Source organism: Dromiciops gliroides, chromosome 4 (assembly GCF_019393635.1).
Source record: "Dromiciops gliroides isolate mDroGli1 chromosome 4, mDroGli1.pri, whole genome shotgun sequence".
Classification (NCBI taxonomy): Eukaryota; Metazoa; Chordata; class Mammalia; order Microbiotheria; family Microbiotheriidae; genus Dromiciops; species Dromiciops gliroides.
Window position 1 is genome coordinate 8,633,795 of NC_057864.1, and position 21,732 is coordinate 8,655,526.

The 21,732-nt window shown below is 47.0% G+C and overlaps 1 protein-coding gene across 2 annotated transcripts in view; it reads left to right on the top strand.

Annotated features, from left to right (window-relative positions):
- LRRC40 (leucine rich repeat containing 40) overlaps nucleotides 1-19,583 on the top strand; it is a 65,019-nt gene extending 45,436 nt beyond the window's left edge. Inside the window, exons 11-15 of one of the 2 annotated variants that reach the window (XM_044001626.1) lie at nucleotides 511-618; nucleotides 3,089-3,199; nucleotides 4,667-4,744; nucleotides 7,304-7,489; nucleotides 11,113-19,583. In XM_044001626.1, the coding sequence (XP_043857561.1) occupies nucleotides 511-618; nucleotides 3,089-3,199; nucleotides 4,667-4,744; nucleotides 7,304-7,489; nucleotides 11,113-11,218 (589 nt within the window). In that variant the 3' untranslated portion in view covers nucleotides 11,219-19,583. The remainder of the gene's footprint in view (nucleotides 1-510; nucleotides 619-3,088; nucleotides 3,200-4,666; nucleotides 4,745-7,303; nucleotides 7,490-11,112) is intronic. The other variant, XM_044001628.1, reaches the window with a different exon arrangement.
- Nucleotides 19,584-21,732: the final 2,149 nt, after the last annotated feature.

A 21,732-nucleotide genomic window follows, 5' to 3' on the forward strand; every position in this document is an offset into this window, starting at 1 on the left:
AGGCCTTGGGCATAGAGACATCCATGAACAGTCTTGATGTTGGGGGCAGGGTGAAGGGGAGGGAGGCAAGCAAAAGGACCATATACAGAGTAACAGGAATTGTGAGAGGGAGGGACCCCTCTCAGGGGAGGGGCAGGGAGGGGGCTGTGCTTTGGAGGGAGGCGGGGTTGGGGGTTCTGCATCAGGATGAAGAGGAGCTTCATTGTCGGCCTGGTGGGGGGAAGGGGAAACGTGAGCCAAGGGTCCCTCTTCTTGTCCCATCCTTTTACCCACTGTTGGACTTCTCCCCCTCTGGGAAGTCGAGTCACCTTGCGTAGCATTTGTTTGTCTGCTCCCCTTCACTGGGCCTGTATTCGTTGTCTGTGGGTGTTTGCCATCCCCCCTCTCCTTGGTAAGCTTCAGGACTTTAGCTCCCTGCAGGGACTAGGCCCTGATGGAGCAGTGGTGGCAAAGAGGCTTGGAGCTGACAAAGGCTCCTTTACTAAAGAGATCTTGCTTTTGCTTTTCTAGTGAGAAACAGACAGCTCTGATTCCTGAGGAAGTATTTGATGCTGTAGGAAGCAACGCGATCACTTCCATAAACTTCAGTAAGAATCATCTCAACGAAATACCCAAAAGGTAGGGACAGGGCTCCTGAAGGCCAGAGCCGTGGGAACACTTTCTGGACTTGGTGGCCAGAAGGATCCTTTCTCCTCATCTGCTGCACTGAACTCACGTCCTCACAGAGCTTAGCCCAAACCTGGCCCAGAGTAGCTTGTTGAGTGACTGACTTTTTAATGCCTGCTTTCCTCTTTTATAAGTGGAATTTGACTTGCTGGTATTAAGTATCAACCAGAGAAATGTCACAGGAACTTTTCAAGAGACTTGATGATATTAAAATTATTAACCAAATGTTTTCCCTCCTTTTTTCAGCATGATACAATGTTAGAGGAAAGGTCCAAGGAGTTAGCCACTGGCCAGTCCCTGCTAAGCAGGGACAGTAGTAATGTTCCTATTGGTTCTATAAAATTTCAGATAACTGCCACCCTGAGAGAGCCACCAACAGTATGGAATAGATAGATCCTTGTCACTGTTTTTAGCCCTAGAAAATTCATCGTCATTTCCAGATTTCCCACGGTAGGATGTCTGATTCCAAAGGCCCGCCAAACTCCTTCAGTGTAGAGGTCTGACCCTGAGAAGAATTGAAGAGGATCTTCATTTGCCTCCTTTTCTATTTTCAGAGGACATTTGGGCTGATTCCCTGCTGGGTTCTGGACATTGACCTGACTATCAATCAGTCGGTTGGTCAGTAAACAGTTATTAAGTGCATGCTGTGTGTCCAGGCACCGAGCTAAGCTCTGGGGATACACAAGGAGGCAAGAGCGGGTCCCTACTCTCAGGGAGCTTACAATCCAGCGGAGAAGAAAAATGCAAACACATCTGTGCAAAGCAAGCTGTTTACAGAATTGGAAAGGTTTTCTATAGAAGGCGGGGTTGTAGTTGGGACTTAGAGAAGCTGGGGAGCTCAGTGCTGTTGGAGCAGAGGCCGAGAGCATAGAGATGGAGTGTCTTGTTCATCGAGTGGCCAGGATACTGTTGTCACTGACAGTATGGTGTGACAATACTACAAAGGCCAGGGGGCGCAGGCTTGTGGTGGGCTCTGAATGCCAGAGCGTGCTGTATTGGCTCCCGGAGCGATAGGGAGCCCCTGGAGATGGCTGAGCAGGGGAAGGACAGGACAGCACCCGTGCTTGAGGAAAATCCTTTTTGGCAGCAGAATGGAGGATGGCCTGGCGATGGGCAGGACCCCACCGCCACCCTCACCCCCCCAGGATCTGTGTGCAAGATTTGTATAGGGGGCCAGGTTCTCCTGCCAACGACACCAAAGAAAAGGGAGCGAGATCTCTACTGTGCTGATATGCCCATCATAGGCCAGTCGGAGAGAAGGCTGAGGCACCAAAGAAAAAGGGGCCCTTGCCAGCTGGGGCACCTGAGTAAAGATTTGTGGGGGTTTATTGGGTTAATTGGGGGCATTTACTCATGAGACTGGTCCTTGACAGCATGAGGACTGAAGAGTGGATCCCTCCCCACCCCACCCTCGGAGAACAAAAAAGGCATGGTGCCAGGGACAGCCCAGATCGTGGGCAGGTTTCCCCATGGGATGGTTCAGCTTCTTTTGCTCTTTACCTCCCTTCACAGTAGTTTATGCTGCCTGTGGGGTCATAGGCTCCAGCCAGCACTGCCGGGCTGGTGACAGTGTTGGAGGAGAGGAGAGGGGTGACATCGATGGGCTTTGGCACCGTATTGGATATGGAAAGGGAGAGGTGGTGAAGAGACCAGGATGACTCCGGGCTTGGGAACCTGAGACGCTGTCCCCAGTGAGACATTTTCTGCTGCAGAGCCCCACTGGGCTCCATCCTCCATGAAGTCATTGAAGTGTCTTCCTTAAATGCAGTTCATGTCACCCCCTGCTCCATAAGCTCCTGAGGCTCCCTGTCATCTCCAAGATCAAATCCAAAATGCTGTTTAGCATTCAAAGCCCTTCATAGCCTTGGTCCCTGCTACCTTCTCAGTCTTCTTACGCCTCACTCCCCAACACATCCTCTCTCTGGTGCCCCCAACTCCTGGCTTTCCATGAACAAGACCCTCCATCTCTGCTCTGGGCCTCTTCTCTGGCTGCCCCCCCCCCCCCCCCCCCCCCCGTGATTGTAACACTCTCCCTCCGGATGCTGACCTTCTTGACTTCTTTTAAGTCCCAACTAAAATGCCATCTTTTACTGGAAGCCTTCTCCATGCCTCTTAACTCCAGTGTCTTCCCTCTGTTCAGTATTGCCCATTTATCCTGCACATAGCTTGTTTGTATCTATATTTGTTTCGTTGTTGTTCAGTTCAATAACCGTAAAAGCCCTATTCTCTTTCCATGATGACCGAGCACTTTTCAGGCCAGGATGATATTTTGTGTTTTTGAAAAATAAAGTTTAAAATATGGATCGTTTAAATGTTTGGGGGGAAGTATAGAAATGCTTTACTTATTAAAAGTCACTTAGCTGAGATTCCAGCAGTATTCAAGTTGTGAGATGGCATGATGGTATGTGGACTTCTGTTTCAGGATCGTGGAACTGAAGGCCGCCGTCTGTGAGATCAATTTGAGCTTTAATAAGCTTTCCTGTGTCTCTGCAGAATTGTGTGTGCTCCAAAAATTGGCCCATCTGGACATCAGGTGTGCTCGCCCTGGGAGGCTTTGCCTTTTGTTGGACATTTCCCAAATATTGAAACTGATCCTTGAATTGTGGCTAGTGGACTTTTCAGTAGATCTTAAAGTCTCCTGTTGGGGGGCTTTGTTAATTAAACATTGACTAACTGTGACTGCCTTGTTGCAGCTGACAGGGGTAGAGCTGAGCTTGTAACCTTTCGGCACAAGATACAGGTGTGTCTCTTAGAGAAAACCTGCCTGTGGCCGTATACACCTAGGAGGGTGAAAAGGTTCTTCACCTGACAGCAGAAGCTCCCAATATCAGGCCCAATTTGTGTTCCAGGAGGTTTAGGAGCCAGTGGCTTGGCACAGAGCAAATAGCGGCTCCCTTCCCTTTGGGGTGGCTCCATGCTCCGGGCCGGTGGAACAGCTTGCTCTGGCTTGTTGCTACATTAGCAAGCCACTTTAAAGACATTGAAGAGACTTGAGGAGACTGGGAGGGGCCTCTGAAGCAACAGCAGGGTATCCATCCATCCATCCATCCATCCATCCATCCATCCATCCATCCATCCATCCATCCATCCATCCATCCATCCATCCATCCATCCATCCATCCATCCTTCCATCCATCCTTCCATCCATCCTTCCATCCTTCCTTCCTTCCTTCCTTCCTTCCATCCTTCCTTCCTTCCTTCCTTCCTTCCATCCTTCCTTCCATCCTTCCTTCCATCCTTCCTTCCATCCTTCCTTCCATCCTTCCTTCCATCCTTCCTTCCATCCTTCCTTCCTTCCTTCCTTAGTGGGCCACTGTTACTACTGACCCCAGCCAAGATGAAAAGATGTAAGGCATGTCTCCTGAGGGGCTAGAGATTGGCATCTGGGCCTGTTTTCAAAAACAAAAGGCTTGATCACAAGGGGTGGCCAAACAGAAAGCAGTTCCTGCCCCCCACTCTCCACTAGTAGCCATAGGGCTGGACTCTGGCCCCACACCAGTAGGTTCCTCAGAATTACTCCTACGTGAATGGGACACTGTGTGTCCAGGAAGGTTTCCCGTCATGTCGCCTTCCCTCCCATCAGCACTTCCCACTGTGTCCCTGGGACGTTTTTCCAGAGCCCTCACTCTGTTCCTGCAGCACCTTCCCTGACTGACCAGGCCGTCCTCTTTCCCTAAAGTCCTGAACAGGTGGACTGAGGAGCCTGGAAAATCTGCTAGGAAAGTGAGTGAACGTATTACCTCTGAAAGGGGAAGCTCAGAGGGGCCTGGGAAGGAAGGGGCGGACTCCGAGTGTGCGGGTGCCACCCTGGGCCCTCCCCTTTGTTTCTCTGCTGAAACCCTTTAAGCTTAAAAATTAAGTAAATCTCTCTCCCTCCCCCTCCCCTTCCCCTTTCCCCTTTTCCTCCCTCTCCCTCCCCTCTCTTTCCTCCCCCTGCTACTTTCTTTCTCCCCCTCATCCTTCCCTTTCCCCCTCCCCTCCCCCATATTTCTCCCCACAGAAATAACCTCTTGGCCTCTTTGCCTGAAGAGATGGAAGCCTTGACAAAACTGCAGACCATAAACCTTTCCTTCAATAGGTGAGTATCCTGGCAGATGGCCCCGATAAGCTCCAGGCCAGCTGGTAGAAGAGGGTGCCGTCTCCCCTCCCCTTCCACAGACTCCCGTCAGCTCCCCCTCAGCCCATGAGCAGCTCAGAAAGATTTGGGGGAGCCAACAAGTTGCCCCTTTAGACCTCTCTGTTCCTCACAGCCACACGTGGGGTGTGTAGGGCATGCTGTTGCTCATTTTGCAGAGGGCAGAACAGAGAAACAGACACAGCCAGAAAATACCAGGATCACCACTTGAACCCAGGTCTTGCTGGTTCCGGGTCCAGTTCTCTTCCCTCTCTATAGAGGTAGCCAGGGGGCACCACAGTGCACAGAGCACTTGGTCTGGAGTTAGGAGACCCTGACTTCAAGTCCAGCTTCAGACATGGACTAGCTGTGGGACTTTGGGCAAGTCACTTAATCTGTCTGCCTCAGTTTCCTTAGCTGTAAAGTAGGGGGTTCTGACAGCCCCTCCCTGGCAGGGTTGTTGTGAGGACATGAGGTCACATCTGTAAAGTACTTGCACGTAGTAGTGGTGTTATAAATGCTGCCTTCTTATACTATGATACCATATTCATAGCTGCTGTTTGGCGGGGTTTTAAGTGCTTTTCACACTAGTTAAAAATAATGCTGCTTTTTCTGTTGCACTGGAAAGCAGTAAAGTGGCCCAGTTGCATTTCTTTGGACTCATTAAAAGGCACACGCTTTGTCTTCCTTTTCTTCTTCTGTTCGGGTTAGGGTTAGGGTCCTTTGGGATGTCGGGGTGGCCCTTTACTGGCACTGCCCCTTTCTGAAGGCTAAGGGATGAAGAGCAGGCAGAGGACTAGGGGCCGGGCAGCTGCCCGCTGAGACTTCACCAAGGGCACCAGTCCTCAGTGTAAGTCACTGGGAAGAGCACTGACGGGGTTGGCCTGTGTTGGCCTTGACCCGACTCTGCCTGCTTGTCTCCCTTTCTCATTCTCTCTCTTCCTTTGTCCTGAGATGTTTCCCTCTCTCTTCTTCCCATCTTGATCCCGTCCTTCTTCTCTTTAACCTCTCCACAATCCAGAGCTATTGCATATTTTCAATATTGTGGTGAGTAATTTATTTTCCCAAACCAGCTCCACCTCTTGCAGCAGAACTGCCTGTTCCCAGTCACCTGGGTCCAGAATCTTTTTTAGTTGTCTCTTATTTTTCCCTCTTTCTGGGTCCTGATATACGATCTAAAAATAGATTTTCTCAGTTCTCCTTTCATTACATAATTGACATCTATCTGTAACTTTTAATTCCTAGTAATTATCGTCTGGGGCATGGACTAGCCAGTCCCTCCTTGTTGCCAATCTCCTCCTCTTACAATGTCTTTTGTGTTTTTGAGACCTGTGGTTTTGTGAGTGTCAGTGGGAACTGTACCAGGGCAGATGGCAGCGAGGCAGCCAAGTGATCGTCTTAGTCACCTCAAGTCCTGCGAGCGTAGACAATTTCCCAGAGTTGGGTGTCCAGGTCTTTTGTGACTGGCCAGTTCTGTCCACATGCCAAGCTATTTAGCCTGGCATTGAAGGCCCAACTTGCTTTTCTGACCTTCCTCCCACTCTCTTTAGTGAATCCTCTGCTTTAGACAGATACCAGTCTCTATTCTGTGCCTTATCCATCCATTCCCAGCTAATCATACAGGCAATGAGAGGTCTGCCTTTCAGTGGAGGGAGGATTTTCTGGGGTCTAGGAAGGAAGGACCAGATCTGGGCCCTGAAGTGCAGCCAGGAGCCAGAGGAGGGGGGGCAGGGATGGAAGGATCACAGCCACAGAGTTCCCCTGCCCTCCCTTGCCCTCCCCTCCCTTTGTGAACTTTCTCCAGACCTTGCCAGACCTTTGTGTGTCTGTGACTGACTTGATACACTCTGTTTTACATTGTTACTTCTCCTTTTCTGTATCAGTAAAGAGAGGCAGCACAGAGCTGCGGAAGGGACCAAAAGCACGTGACCGTGTGCAAGGCTTTCCCCTGGGGGTTCAGTTTCTTCATCTCCCAAATGGGTGGATCGGGCTGGATGAGCCCTAAGATCGCTTCCAGCTACTGCCACAACATGCTGCCCTTCGGTGACTGGCACCTCATACTGGCTGTGCCTGGGGGTGGGGGGCTTGGGCCGGTTATGGATTTGACAGCTGTGTTTCACTAAGATTGGTTTCTTTTGTAATCCTCTGGGCCCACAACACAGAAAAGATTAAGAATCTCTGTCATCTCCTCTGTCCCCTGTTGATCTCATCAGCTTCTGCGGCCCCCACCCCCTCAGCAGCCCCCGCTGCTAGTGGCTCCTTCTGAGCCTGTAGACCTCTTCCTGTAGCACAGGCACCCACAGGGGCGGCGTTCTTTTTGCTTTGTCTTTGTATGCCCAGATCTTAGCACTGTTCCTAACACATAATAAATACTGAAAAATGAAGGTGTGTTTCATTAAACACAAATAAAAGCGCTTTTGAAAGAAAGGGTTTTTAAGTTTAAAGAGGATGTCTTAACCTTTCATTTGTCAATCTTAGGAATTTATTCTGGCCTCCGGGACTCCTAAAATTGTTTCTTCACAGGTTTAAAACGTTCCCCAGTGTTCTGTATCGGCTCCGGACTCTCGAAACCATCCTCCTCAGTAACAATCAGGTTGGATCTGTGGACCCTGTGCAGCTAAAGCAGATGGACAGGCTGGCCACTTTGGACCTTCAGAACAACGATCTCCTCCATATCCCGCCCGAGCTAGGCAACTGTGTGAGCCTGAGGTAAGAGCCCCGCCTTCATGGGCGGTCTGGGGCTTACTGGCCCAGAGAGATGAGAGCAGGCTTCCTTTTGAGCTGGTTTCTGGCCAGAGGGGAGGGGAGGGGAGGGGGGGGGAGGGCACCCTGGGGGGCAGATTTGGTCAGAGGTTTTGGCCTAGGGGCTAACCATGGCCTTTTCCCTTCTTTTTAAATGAAACACAAAACCAATTCTCAAGGATTAACTAAGGTTTCAAAAGCCAGAGTCCAAAATGGAACTTCTAATTTCACTAGTCCTTGTGAAAGAAGACATCTGACCCAGAATAGCAGTAGTGCCTCATCGGAGCGGCATTCAGTAGGCTCCTGCTTGCTCTCTTGTTTCCTACTCCAGAAGTTTCCAAGTAAAGCTCACCCAGCCTTTTTCTGGCCCAAATCAGGAGGCACTGGAGTCAAGTCCAGCTTCAGACACCAGGTGGCAGCAGAAGCCTGGACAAGTCGCTTCCCCTGTTTGCCTCAATCTCCTCATCTGTTAAGTGGGGGTAAAGCAGCGCCTCCCTCCCCGGGTGGTTGTGAGGCCCCGTTGAGCCCACGGTGCTGGCGCACGGAGCGCCCAGTAGGTGTCCCTGTTGTTACTCTCTTCCAATTTGGAGTGTTCTCACTCAGCCAGCCCCCACGGCCGCGTCCTGTTTGAGTTAGGCCCGGGACGGCTCCGGCTCAGGAGACGGGAGTAACGAGGTTGAATTTAAAGTCAGGGCAGTCTTTCCCCTCCCCGCCTCCCCCCACCACACCAGGTGTATTTCTTTTCATCCGGCTAAGGAAAGGAGATGGGTCGGGTGTGCTCTGGGACAGATTCCATCGGGGGATTGAGAGCTTTATGTCATCCTCACTCTGAGCCATTGGTGTGTCCTGTGTAGGATGGCTCCCATCTCCCATCTGTCAACATGGAGGGAGCAGAGTAGAGGGGGGGTCATTTCAAAGGGTTTTCTGGGACCATGCCCATATCCTGGGACTCCAGGCTCCCCCTTTGTTCCTGTTCCCAAAATGTTGGGCCAAAGACGCATTGCTGAACGTTACGGGCTTCCTTGAATGTACCAGCTGTGGTTCAGACTGTTTCCGATTGTTGTGTTAAAAACTATCAGTATGACCTGCTGAGAATTAATATAAAAGAAGTTTGACTGACTCCTCACGCTCACAGCCATCTTGGAGGTGGGGCCCTTCTTGTATGAAGGCAGCAGTAAAGAAATCAAAGCTGCCCATTTAAATTAAAATTCAGGAAACATACAAACCTGTTCAGAGGGCTTTTTAGAATGGAATGTGTTGGAATTACTGTTTGCTTTTGGAAAGTTCTTCTAGAGGGTTCCTGTTTCCTATTGACCTAATTAAAAGAGAGGTCTATAACCAAATGCTTTCCTTGATGAATTGTTCCAACTCTTCTGAATTGCTGTTGACCATTTTTACAACTTAATTTATACGTGTGTAATTCCTCGCTGATGCCTCTTTGTTCTTTATTACGGCACATTATTTAAAATAACACTCCAGAACACAGTTATTCACCCAATGTAGATGTGAAAAGCAAACATGCAGCTCCTTCACCCTCAGGACGGGCATCGGAGCCACCTTCTGCATTACTGGACAGGGGAGGAAGGGAGGATGATGACAGGGACGATGGCCCTCAGAACAATGACGAGGCTTTGGCCCATACTTTGTATCAGATGCTGTGCTAAGCTCTGAGGATACCAAAGGAGGCAAAAGTGGGTCCCTGCCTTCAGGGAGCTTACAGTCTCATGGGAAAATAATAACACCAACTATGTGCCAAGGAGCCTCTGTCCTTGGCCTTCCTGCTAGGCCAAAGGGACCCACTGCCTCCTGGCTGCTCTCCCATATCACCCCCCCCCCCCCCCCCCCCGCAGACCTGCTCTTCCTTTTCCCAGAACCATCATGGGCTCTGGCAACAATTCTTACTCTGGAGCCCTGTGCCCCCCAGGGTAGGTGGGGGTCATGTCAGGGCCCTGCCTTCTTCCAGGTTTCCTTGTCTTTCCCAGTCTTGGGTGGAGTCTTTGGCAGGGGAGGACTTTTGGCAGGGGGGGAAGGGAGGTGCCAGGCCAGTCTGCTCTGCAGGGCAGCCGAGGGGGCAGCACAAGAGCACCTGTGGCCCCGAGTCCCGTCACCTGAGCGGCTCAAGTGTCTAAGCAGCGTTTTAAAATTGCACAGATGGGGGGTTTGCCAGCTCTTGTTATGCCTCTCACTGTGTGCCAGAGTAACTTTTTTTTTTGGTGGGGGGTGGGGCAGTGAGGGTTAAGGGACTTGCCCAGGGACTTGCCCAGGGTCACACAGCTAGTAAGTGTTAAGTGTCTGAGGCCGGATTTGAACTCAGGTCCTCCTGAATCCAGGGCCGGTGCTTTATCTACTGTGCCACCTAGCCGCCCCTGTAACTTTGTTTTAAACTGTACTTGACAACAGCATTCACCTGCACGCACAAGCTTAGACTTTGTTTCTCACTGCCTCTTCATTGTCGTGTGTTTGCAACCTAACACATGTATCAAGAGATTATAGTTTTACAGCTGGAAGGGACTTCGGGAGGTTATTTGGGCCAGACTCCTCCTTTCACACTTGAGGAAAGTGAGGCTGAAAGTGGTCTCATAGGTAGCAAGTGTCAGAGTGAGAATTAGAATCCAGCTGCTCTGACTCCAAACCCAGCTCTGTATCCATTGTACCCTGAGAGAACAGGGAGTCTCGGCATTCTACATGAAGAACCCACATTTGGAGGATGCCAGGTCCCCAGGCTCCTGCAGGGCTGCACTATGGCAGCCTGAATGGCCCTGTGTTTGTGCTCAGTCTGATTGGTTTGTGTCTAGAGGACACCCCCGAGGACTATAGATGGTTCAGGGCATCGTCCATCCTCTGCTGGCTCCTCTGCTGCTTCTGGGCTGGGAATATAGTATTCCACAAAGCCCGCGCATGTGTCAGAGCCGGGATGCAAATCCAGTCATTCTGGGGAATACCAGCAGACATGACATGAGCCCCTAACTCTGAAGATAGTAGCACTGGTGATGGCCTCTGAACACTCTGTCAGTCCTAAATCAGTGACCTGTGAAAACTGAGAATCAATGAATCGATAAAAACTATAGAAAAGTTTCCCTTCTCCTCTAATTAGGTACAACACCTCTCCAACAATATAATGACGAGGCAGCCGCAGCACATATGTGCAATGATGGGGATTCTTGTGGACAGTGAAGGGTGGAGGGGGAGGACAATGTCTCAGGGATAGTTTAATACTAAATACAAATGTGGGGCAGCTAGGTGGCGCAGTGGATAGAGCACTGGCCCTGGATTCAGGAGGACCTGAGTTCAAATCTGGCCTCGGATACTTAACAATTACTAGCTGTGTGACCCTGGGCAAGTCACTTAACCCCCATTGCCCTTGCCTCCCCCCCCCCCATATCAAATACAAGTGACTAGAAGGAAATGGGCCCTCACTCTTTCTAGCCCTTGGGCAGACTGATCCTCGGCTTAGATTCTTGCCCATCAGTAGAGCCCTGTAACATGGACCGGGCTCAGGGGGAGAGAAGAGCATTCTTTTTGAAATGTTTTGGAGAGGGACATCGGTCTCATTACATGTCAGCAGTCCCTGCTTTCTCTCCTTCCTCCAGGACCCTTCTGTTGGAGGGGAATCCATTCCGCATTCCTCGAGCAGCCATTTTAGCCAAAGGAACAGATGCCGTCCTGGAGTATTTAAGAGACCGGATTCCTACTTAATGGGAGTTTTGTAATCCTTGACCAGCTGATGGCTCCGCATGCTTCAGAGAGCTGTCTTGTCTGGGAGCTGATTTGCTGTCCTTCGTGTGATGGTTTCTCCAAACAGTCTATCAGTTATTATTGCTGTGATGTATTTGGGGCATGAAACAAGTGGTCTTACAATCTTATTACTGCTGACATTTTCCCATTGAAAATGATGTAAAACAACTTGATAATGCTTATTATGACCTGCTTGTTTGTTTATACATTCATTCTCAAAAGTTTTGTAATTTTAAAAAGGCAGTAGTGGTTTCTATAACTCAAATGTCATTCCTGTTTAAAGTTGATTTTTTTTTTAATAATGACAGCATTTTTGTAAAAGATGAGTGGTGTTTTTTTTAACATTGTGTATGCGTTTGTGTGTGTTATGTGTGTACACCTTTTTATGTTAGTGATGTAAGGACATTTCAAGGACATGTACTACCCTGGTTCTGGTGTTGATGCTGGGCTAATCAATTAACTTCCGTGCCCCAGGCAGCTCTGAAGACTGGGGGCTCCAAATGGGTAACCCATCACCACTGAACTGGTGGACGGGATCCCTAGAATAACAACAAACCTTCAAGAGAAGATTCAGTTGGATGTACAGTGTGTGGTGTTTTGTTTTGTTTTTTGATTTTTTTTTGTTTTTTGCAGGGCAATGGGGGTGACTTGCCCAGGTTCACACAGCTAGTAAGTGTCAAGTGTCTGAAGCCAGATTTGAACTCAGGTCCTCCTGAATCTAGGGCTGGTGCTTTATCCACTGCACCACCTAGCTGCCCCCTACAGTGTGCGGTTTTAAAAAATAATTCTATTTGCAGCCTATATTTTCAGATGCTGAGAATCCATCTTTCCCTGTTGGGTGGAACTCATTTTAATTAACGCATTTGCCAAAGAAGAAACATATGGTATAGCTCATTAGGAAAGGGCTATTAGTGAGCCCAGCCTGGCTCTTATGTTATTTCCTTGGGCCCTCTTACTCCCAAAGTCACTGTATCATGGCCCCCTCCAAATTAAAATGTTTTGGTTGCATCTCCGCAGCAGCTTACTGTGTTCTCCGATCTGATTGGCACCTTCCTCGGTACCAGCCTTCCCATTTGGTCACTTCTAGATGTGATACTAAAAGGCAGCACCCAGAGTGTCTCACATCATGGACATCACCCTGAGAAACTGGCCAAGAAAATGTTTGGCCACTGACATGCAGCCTTACATATCTCAATGACATCATTATGATATCCAAATTTTTGATAGAATTAAGACCCAAATTGGGTTGATACAATATATCTCCTTGCAAGAGCTTGATTTAAGGAAGCTTAATTTAAAAAGATTTGTGGTCTCTTAAGGTCTTGACATTCAAAATAGGGTCTTATTTGGGTAGATTTTTCAGCACCTTTTTTAATGAAGATGAGAATACTTCTTATTTATAGATAATGCAGTTTTCAAATACAGGTTACAGTTTTGATCTTGCTAAGGGGAAACATGACTGTTCATACCACTTCTCTTGTCAACACATAACTCTGTTGTTATATTAAACAAAAGACACTCTACAATAAGGTGAAATTTTATTATTTGTACAATAAAGAGACTTTATGTTATTCAAAACACTTTTTTTTTAAATACTGAAAAAGTTGAGTACACCAAAGCCAAAAAAAGGCTCTGCTGTACACTGCACAGCATTGTCTGAGTCCCTGTATTTTGTATATGTACAGAAAGCATCTTCAAAATGCATTATAGTCACAATGTATACCCTCACCAATTAGTGTCAATACAGAAATTCAAACTGGAAGTATACAATTCATGTGTGCAAATTAACAAGATCAATAAGATCACCAAGTCGGTCAATTTAAAATTGAGTTTTAAAGGATCTTTTTGCACATAAAATGAAGCAGTTCTCAAGTTCAGTATGTCATAACTGCAAAAAAAAAACCCCATTAAATACATTCACAATCTATGTTAATAAAGTAGTAAATAGTTCCTCATCCAGCATTATTTACAAGATGGATTTCAACTGAAAAGTACAGTTAGTTTTAATATAGCAATCTGGAACACATACAAAAATGACAAGTATTTATATATAATTTAAGCTCAAAATCACAATTATCTCAAAATATTAGTTACAATACAGCCATTTCCATCATAATTAAACATGTCCTCAAATAACTTTTTTTATAAAATGGTAAAATTTTTATTAAAGTAAGCTATTTCTTTTGAATTGGCTACAGTACTTACTCCCAAGTAGAAAACTGTTGAGTTTTGTTTTTCTTGCAGAATTGTTAGGTAAAGCCACCCATGTAAAGCCAAGAGGACCGAAAAGGCCCCGATTTATAAAGATCCGGTCTCCTGGGCTTTGGGGGAACTGGTCAATAAAAGCTCCAAGGGGAGTGTCCGTCTGGAGTCTACAGTGAAATGACATGCACTAATATACAAGATGTCAGAATAAGTCAATGGAGACTACCGTGCACATAGAAATGCTCACAGATGACAAAAAGAAGCCTTAAATAAGGAAGCAATCACAAAATCCGGTCTTGAACACCCTTGTTCCCACACTCCCCTGACATTCCAACAGCAGCAGCTGGGCTCCTCTTGTCAGGGTCTGGGCTGCTTTGAGGCCACAAAGGGTCGCTGTCGTGCTGCACACGTGGCCCTGAGCCCCATGCCAGACCCCAGAAGGCCAGCTAGAAACCCCTGTCTGAAGCTAGCCTAGCATCACTCCTGAATGCAGCAAAGTATTTCACGCAATCATGCGCTTCAACCCCGATTCACAGAATTCCATCTCTGGCCATGGAAAAGCCGAGGTGACACGTGAAGTGTTTGCCATAGGATGAGGGGGAGGCCAACCACAGTCATGGGGCATAAAGCAGGATTAAGAGGGGTGCTCTCCATAAGCCTGCTTCCAACATTGAATTTGGAAAATCACCCCTGTGCTAAAGAGTGGGAAACAGCATCCTCCTGCCTGTCATCATTGGGCCAAAAGTTGCTTCTGGGTTTGTGGTTCTGGTCCGGCTGGGAGGAGTTCTCCAGACCCAACCCTGGTTTATTAATACAGGGTGTTTGCCCTTGGGAGATGAGAGGGGGTAGAAAAGAAATCACTTCGAAGCTTCCCTCTTGTAGTTTATTTGTTATGATCCAAATACAGAATCTCAAAAGATTCACAATACAATTTTCTACTAGGAAAAAAGTTTCCCTTCACACTAAAAAAAGAAAAAAACTAAACCCAGAACACAAAACAAGATGAATTTTACGTTGTCTTTGGCCCCCCAGCTCAAGTCCAAGAAGGATCGTTGGAAAAGCTTGGTTTTGTCTAACACCTACAATGTGGTTTTCTAGGTGGATTTTCAGCTCTCTTTTCTGAAACCTAAATAGCAAGGCGAGGCTTCCTAGAGGGGAAAATGGGGCTTAGGAAGAGGAGGAGATGCCTATGAGTTTGTGAAGTAGACACGGGAAGAGGAGTCGGCTGGCGGGGCCCAAACTTGCTTCTAAGGGCTCACTTAGGGCACGACGAATTTCTCCCCAATCTTACTACTTGGGGATGCTTGCCCATGGCCTGCAGGGCAAAATTGTTCAAGTGTTGAAAATAAAATTCATCACTAGTAAACATGATGACAAATGGACTTGTGTTCCCACTATGGGAAAGTTTCAACAGTCTTCAACAGATGGGTTTTCCTGGTCAGCCTAAGGGCTTTCCATCAAATAAGGACAACAAAAACCACTCCAGCTTTCCTGCCTAAGTAGCATGGCTACTGGGAAGGGGGAAATAATGAAGCCCGGAGCTTGCTGGGCAGGATGGGAAGTAAAATTTCCATGTCCCTTTGTCATAAATTCATTCATTCCTATCTGGCTGTTAACCAAGGGCCATTGCTAATCCCTGTGATCTTAACTGCGCAAGATAAATGCAGCAACATAAAAGAAAATACCCATATATGTGTGTGTATATACACATATATACAAACCTGAGTCATAATAAAATTTATTTAATATATGAAAATAAGCTTTAAAGGGCCAAAAATACCTTTGTGCAATATAAGCAGCTAACATTTAAACTTCAGACAAGAATATTCATATGCTTATACATTCTATAAAGAACCAGCAAAACAATGAGCGTCTGCATATGTTAACTTTCCTAGCTATAGTCAGGACAATCGGGTTTCGTTGCTAGTGCCGATCCTGTTTTTCATTCCCCTGAATTCATGAAGGTTTTAGAAAACGTATTCAAGTATGGGATTTCTACATTATTACTGGTGGGCATTCCCAGTGTTTTCCTTAATAATCGGATGAGATCAAATTGCAAGGTCAGGTTGTAAAGGGGATTTCCAGCTGCCAAATCACAAGGGGAAAACTTTGGAAGGGAATTCATAGACTCTTCCAAAAATAAGTCTTGTGGAAGAGGATCAAGCCTGGTGTGATACATAAGGTAAAAGGCGGGGGAAGTGACACATTCCTAAGCTTCCCTTCATTTCCTTCAAGTCTTGCCCCCACCCCCCTTACCCTGAATCCTCATTTCCTTAGCTCTCAGGTCATTTTCCTGGTCTTTTTTTTTCTCCCAACTCACAGGAAGGACCCCCTCGCCCTCAAACTGGAGCAATCTTTCTTCCATGCCTGGGCCTGCCTGCCACTTCTGAAACCCAGCATTCTCCAGATCCCCACCTTCTTCAAAGCTTCTTCTCTGTCTCCTCCTGTGGTGGAATGTAGCTGTTTCCCCGCCCCCTCCCTCTCCCCTGACCCCTCCCCTGCCTCCGTGCTGTTTAGTTATACATTAAGACATCTACTCTGATATTCCAGCCTGTGCCACAAATCCTCCACTGACCATTCCTTTCCAGCTGATAGGAGCATTCTTTCCGTCCTCCCGCTGTCTGGCATTTACTTACCTCCTCACATGTTGCATCTGCTAGTAGATTGTAAGCTTCGTGAAGGCAGGGACAATTTTTCATTTCGATCTCACACCCCCATAACCCAGCCCAGTGTATGTGGTAAGTGATCCCCATGTGTCTGCTGAAATGAATTATAGCAGAGTCATCTGAGACGACAACCCATATGAGTGGTCCAGGGCACAGTCAAGCACTGGGTGTGACTCCTAGATGTTTCCCCAGGTCAAGTCTGGAGTTTGCTTGTAGGAGGAAGACTGAGCCTTAGGGCTGTCCCAAGACAGGTTCCATAGCTAGAGTGACTGCCATCGGCCCAGGGTTCAGGAAAAGAGGAAGCTATCTAGGAGTGGTGGCATGACTTGGCATCTGCAGTCGGACCAGGAAAGGCATGGATGTTCTGAACTGGTCATTTGTTAGCAGGATTGGAAGAACAGAAATAGCTGGTATGAGGGAGATGGCATTGAGCCAAGGAAACGTCAGTCTCTCCTTGCTTTTCCTGCAGCTTTTGCCTTTGGATCATGAAGGGTCTTCATTGTGCGGAAAACTAAAAGAGAGAGACTTTCTCTGCCAACAGACATGTTGCCATGGGAACTGTCACAGATACTAAAATTTATGTCAGAAAACTGGAGATTCAGTATGAGGGGAGATGAGAGGGCAGCTCTCTACCCTGTAGTTTGGGCATTCCAAGGTTTGAGAAGTTAGGATTCTCTAGTTATGGCCCCTACTCAATGAGTGGACAGAGGGACATGCCAGCATCCCTAGTCATGGAGTCTGTGGCCTGGGCTGTGTAGGGAGAAGAGTAGATGCCAGACAGAGATGGAGCTCTGAACAATTCAGACCATCTCCTGGCGAAGGGAACTCTTAACTCAACCATGGGATCAGCTCCACAGGCCAAAATGCCCATCAAGGAAGTGCTCCTGATCTGGGAGCAGGCTGCCTGCCAGACCTGTCCTCTCCCCTCTACTACAAGCCCACAGTCACTGCTGGCCCAATTATTGCACACCTAGGCACATATTATTGCTTATATACATCTTCCATATCCTCTGCAGCATTTGCAAGTAATCTGCAATTTAATTGGGCAAGTTACTCAGCAAGAAAGAATGCCTTCATTATACCGTCGCAAACACTCCCAACCTGCCTCCTTGTTCACTTAAGTCAGGAGAAACCAGATTTCCATGTGTCTTGTTCTGTCTTTGATCACATGGTCTCAGGGAGAGCTGACTTATGTGTCTACATAGTAGATAGCTACCTACAGCAAATGATTTTTAGGGGCACTAGGAAGTTATCGCACATGCCTTCTATATCTGAGAGGGCTGATGCCTAAAATGTCACAATTAGAGCTTCATTCTTTTGACTTAAGACTTTATTAAAATATAGATTTACCCACATCTAGCCACGCGGGCGATTTGCACTTTAATGTGAATGACTTTATCACTCGAGGTTTCCTGAGAACGAATTTTGATTGGGATTGTAAAGAGGGAACGTAAACAGAAATTGGAGGTGCTAAATTTCCCCACCATGTCATAGTTCTGCCTAGAGCCAGCCCTAGGTTCAAAATTCTCTAATAACAGAAGGTTTTCACCCACACAAAACAGAAATTCTGCTAGAAATCCTGATTTCTTTTCCCGCTCACACGTTAGCACAAGCTCTTTTTAATAGCTATGAAGTTCACCAGCTCAGGAATCAACTAGTCCACCCACGGGAATAGAGGCAGAGCTCAGATGGAGCGGAAGAGAAGAGCTAGTGTAAAGGATGATGACGTGACCCGAAGCTGGGAAGATGTGGCCAACTTTTGTCTCTGGAAAGGGACTATTGGACTGGGACTTAATGCAGAGGCTGCAAGAACATGCTTCGGTCTTTCTCAGAAGTTGGGATTTTCTCCTAATTCAGAAGGAACAGGAGCAGGAGAATAATTAGGAGCACCCTACAGCACCTGAGCTGATCCCTGCTTTGAGATAGGCAGGTAAAATATACCTACTGTAATTGCACAAAAGATCAGGCAGTGGATGGGCTTCTTTTTTCTTTTTTACAAGAGCCTTTTAAAACTCATGAGCAAGGCACTGACAGATGAAGGCTCAGCTAGAGTATGGCTGACTCATCAAGGGCTGCACACAGAGGACCACTCTGGCGAGCTGGATGGCCCCTCCTCACCTCCATCTCCTGGCTGCTTCCTTCCAGTCACCGCTGAAACCCTCCCTTCTGCAAGAAGCCTTTCTCTGACCCTCTTCAACCTTGTGCCCTCCCAGCATGAATTATTTCCTAGGTATTTTGTGCATAACTGTTTGTACACTTTTGCTTGTAGTCTCCACTGTGAGCTCCTGGAGAGCAGAAAATCCCTAGTGTTTAGCACAGTTCCTGGCACATAGTAGTCGTTTAATAAATGCTGACTGACTGACTGTGATGTTACATAACTCCTGGGACCAGATGTTTCAGCAGCCTCGGTTTCCTCCTAATCCCTTCAGAACATCGAGAATTGATGTTCATCGGCTCCTTAAAGAGCTTTAATTTTTAATTAAATTTCATTCACCTTCCAATCCCCACAAGGCCACAGCACCAGAGACTTAGTACTGAATGGGACCTGAGAGAACATCTTGTCCTCCATTTGACAGATGAGACTGTTGAAGGCTAGAGAGTCATGCACACCAACACCCTCCAGCTCTGACTCCTAGTCTCTCTCCCTTGCTCTCCCAAACCTGAGGGCCTTTCTGCTGCGGTGCCTGCACAGATGTCATGAGTGGGGGTCTCTGGTATGTGGCATCTCCCAGCGCACCACCAGGTGGGAGTAACCAGCTGATTGCAGCTGCCAGCAACGCTCCCGCCTAAAGATCCCTCTCCTTGTGCAGGCTGGCTTCTACCCGGAGGGACAATTGTAGGTGGCCTTCCAACAGTTCAGCCCCAGGGGGCCTGCCCAGAGTGCTGGAGGCCTTTCTTATTTTATCCCACAGTCACAAGGGTATCTCAGAACACCGACGCTGTTACCAGGGTTTGGAGAAAACTGGAAATACTGCCTCATGAAGGAATGAGCTGGAATAGCTACTTTGGCATGATGGGCTTTTTTTCTTTTCTTTTCTTTTTTTTTTGTTTGTTTTGCAGGGCAGTGAGGTTTAAGTGACTTGCCCAGGGTCACACAGCTAGTAAGTGTCAAGTGTCTGAGGCCAGACTTAAACTCAGGTCCTCCTGAATCCAGGGCCAGTGCTCTATCCACTGCGCTACCTAGTGGCCCCACTGCCCCCACTTCTTAACCTGTTTTTAGATGAAAACAGGGTACCTTTCATGTTCTGCTATTTTATTAAGATGTACCTGGAAGTCATAAAGAGCAACAGCCCTCTTGGGTACCAATGACTTAAGCACAGGGATGGAGGGCTGGCCTTACAGGGAGAAAGGCCTAGGTTCATGTCCTACCTCTGACACATAATAGCTGTGCCATCCTGGGCAATTCATGCTTACCTCCCCTTCCTCTCCTCTCCTCTCCTCTCCTCTCCTCTCCTCTCCTCTCCTCTCCTCTCCTCTCCTCTCCTCTCCTCTCCTCTCCTCTCCTCTCCTCTCCTCTCCTCTCCTCTCCTCTCCTCTCCTCTCCTCTCCTCTCCTCTCCTCTCCTCTCCTCTCCTCTCCTCTCCTCTCCTCTCCTCTCCTCTCCTCCCCTCTCCACTCCTCTCCTTTCCTCTCCTCCCCTTTCTCTTTACCTCTTCTCTCCTCTTTCCCCATACACACAGACACACACACACATACACACAGACACACACATATAAATAAATATATATATATATGCAGACAGACAGACAGACAGATGGGCTGAGAGTTTGAAGGGCTCTTGGAGGCCACCTAGTCCACCTAGCAGCCCATCTTACAAATGACAAGATCCTGAAGCCAGGAGGGGTTAAGTGGAAGATCACACAGCTAATCAATGGTGCAGCCAGGATTTGGAGCCAAGTCTTCTTCCTCCAAACCCTGAGTTCTTTCTACTTCTCTACTGCCCTATGGTAGATGATCCTACAAGCACAAGGAAGGTAGACCTAGTATACTGTCTTCTCTCAGCTGATAGTCAATATTTATTGAGCAGAGCTGTGGAAAAAGTGGTTTGTGTGTGTACGAGGGTGGGGGGCTTGGTTCTTGGTGTGTGTATGTTGGGGGTCTAGGGGAGAACTTTGGCTCTGAGGCCCCATTTTCCTGATTGGTGACTACCTCTCCAGGATTTCAGCCATGCTTCATCTCACTCTTGCCTCAGTTCACTCTCCAGACTTCTTACCAGCTGCCCATGTCCCTGCTTGGGTACCCTCCTCTGACCTCATCTTCTTCTGGCTCCCCTTTGTGTTATCTTCTCCCTCCAGAATGTAAGCTTCTTGAGGGAAGAGATGGATTGTCTTTCTTGTATTTGTATCCCTAGTGCTTAGCAGAATGCCTGGCACCTAGACAGCACTTAAACTATCTATAATGTTGGATAAGATGTGGGAAAATTGGGACACTAATGCATTGTTGGTGGAGATCTAAGCACTCTGGAGAACAATGTGGAACTATGCCCAAAGAACTAGAAAACTGCACATACCTTTTGATCCAACAATACCACTACTAGGTCTGTATCCCAAAGTGATTAAAAAAGGGGGAAAGACCTATTTGTCCAAGGGTATTTATAGCAGCTCTTTTTGTGGTGGATAAGAATTGGAAATTGAGGGGATGCTCATCACTTGAGGAATAGCTGAACAAGTTGTGGTATATGATTGTAATGGAATACTATTGTGCTATAAGAAACGATGAGTAGGACAATTTCAGAAAAACTTGGACCGACTTACATAAATTGATGCAAAGTGAAGTAAGATGAATCAGGAGAACATTGTACACAGTGATAGTAATATTGTACAATGAACAAGCTATTCTCAGCAATACCATTATCTAAGACAATCACAAAGGATTTATGAAAAATGCTATCTGCTTCCAGAGAAAGAACTTATGTCTGAATACAGACCAAAGCATACTATTTTTTGCTTTCTTTTCTTTTTTTCTCTCTCTCTGTCTCCTACCTCTCTCTTTTCTTTTAAATTGTCTTCTACAAAATGACTAATATGGAAATATGTTTTATGTGATTGCATATGTGTAACCTATATCAAATTGCTTACTGTCTCAGGAAAGGGGGTGGGGAAGGAGGGATGGATAGAATTTGAAACTCAGAATTAAAGAAAAAATGTTTAAAATTGTTTTTACATGTAATTGGGTGAAAACAAAATATTACTAAAAATAAATGATCTGTATCTATCCATGGATGGATGGAGGGACAGATGGTTTGATAGCATTTAAGTAAGTGTGTGACTGGAAAAAGATTTATCAACCAAGGGAAGGTCAGCCTCCTATTCCATTGGTATCCACATACATCAGCCTGCACTCTCAACTGGTATCTATGAAATGTTAAGAGAACTTGAGAAAGGACACCAGCTCATTGGAGGGACCCTCCAAGAGAATTTATGCAAAGACTTGAATGGGAGGCATTTATTTCACAGGATAGGAAGGCATGGATGAATTTCCATCTGCATTATCCACATTGATAACATTAGAGATCCATTGGAGACTATGTGCTGGTACATTATTTATGGACTAATCAGTGCCAAGGAAAAAAATATTCCTTGGAGAAAATGAGAATCCTATTAA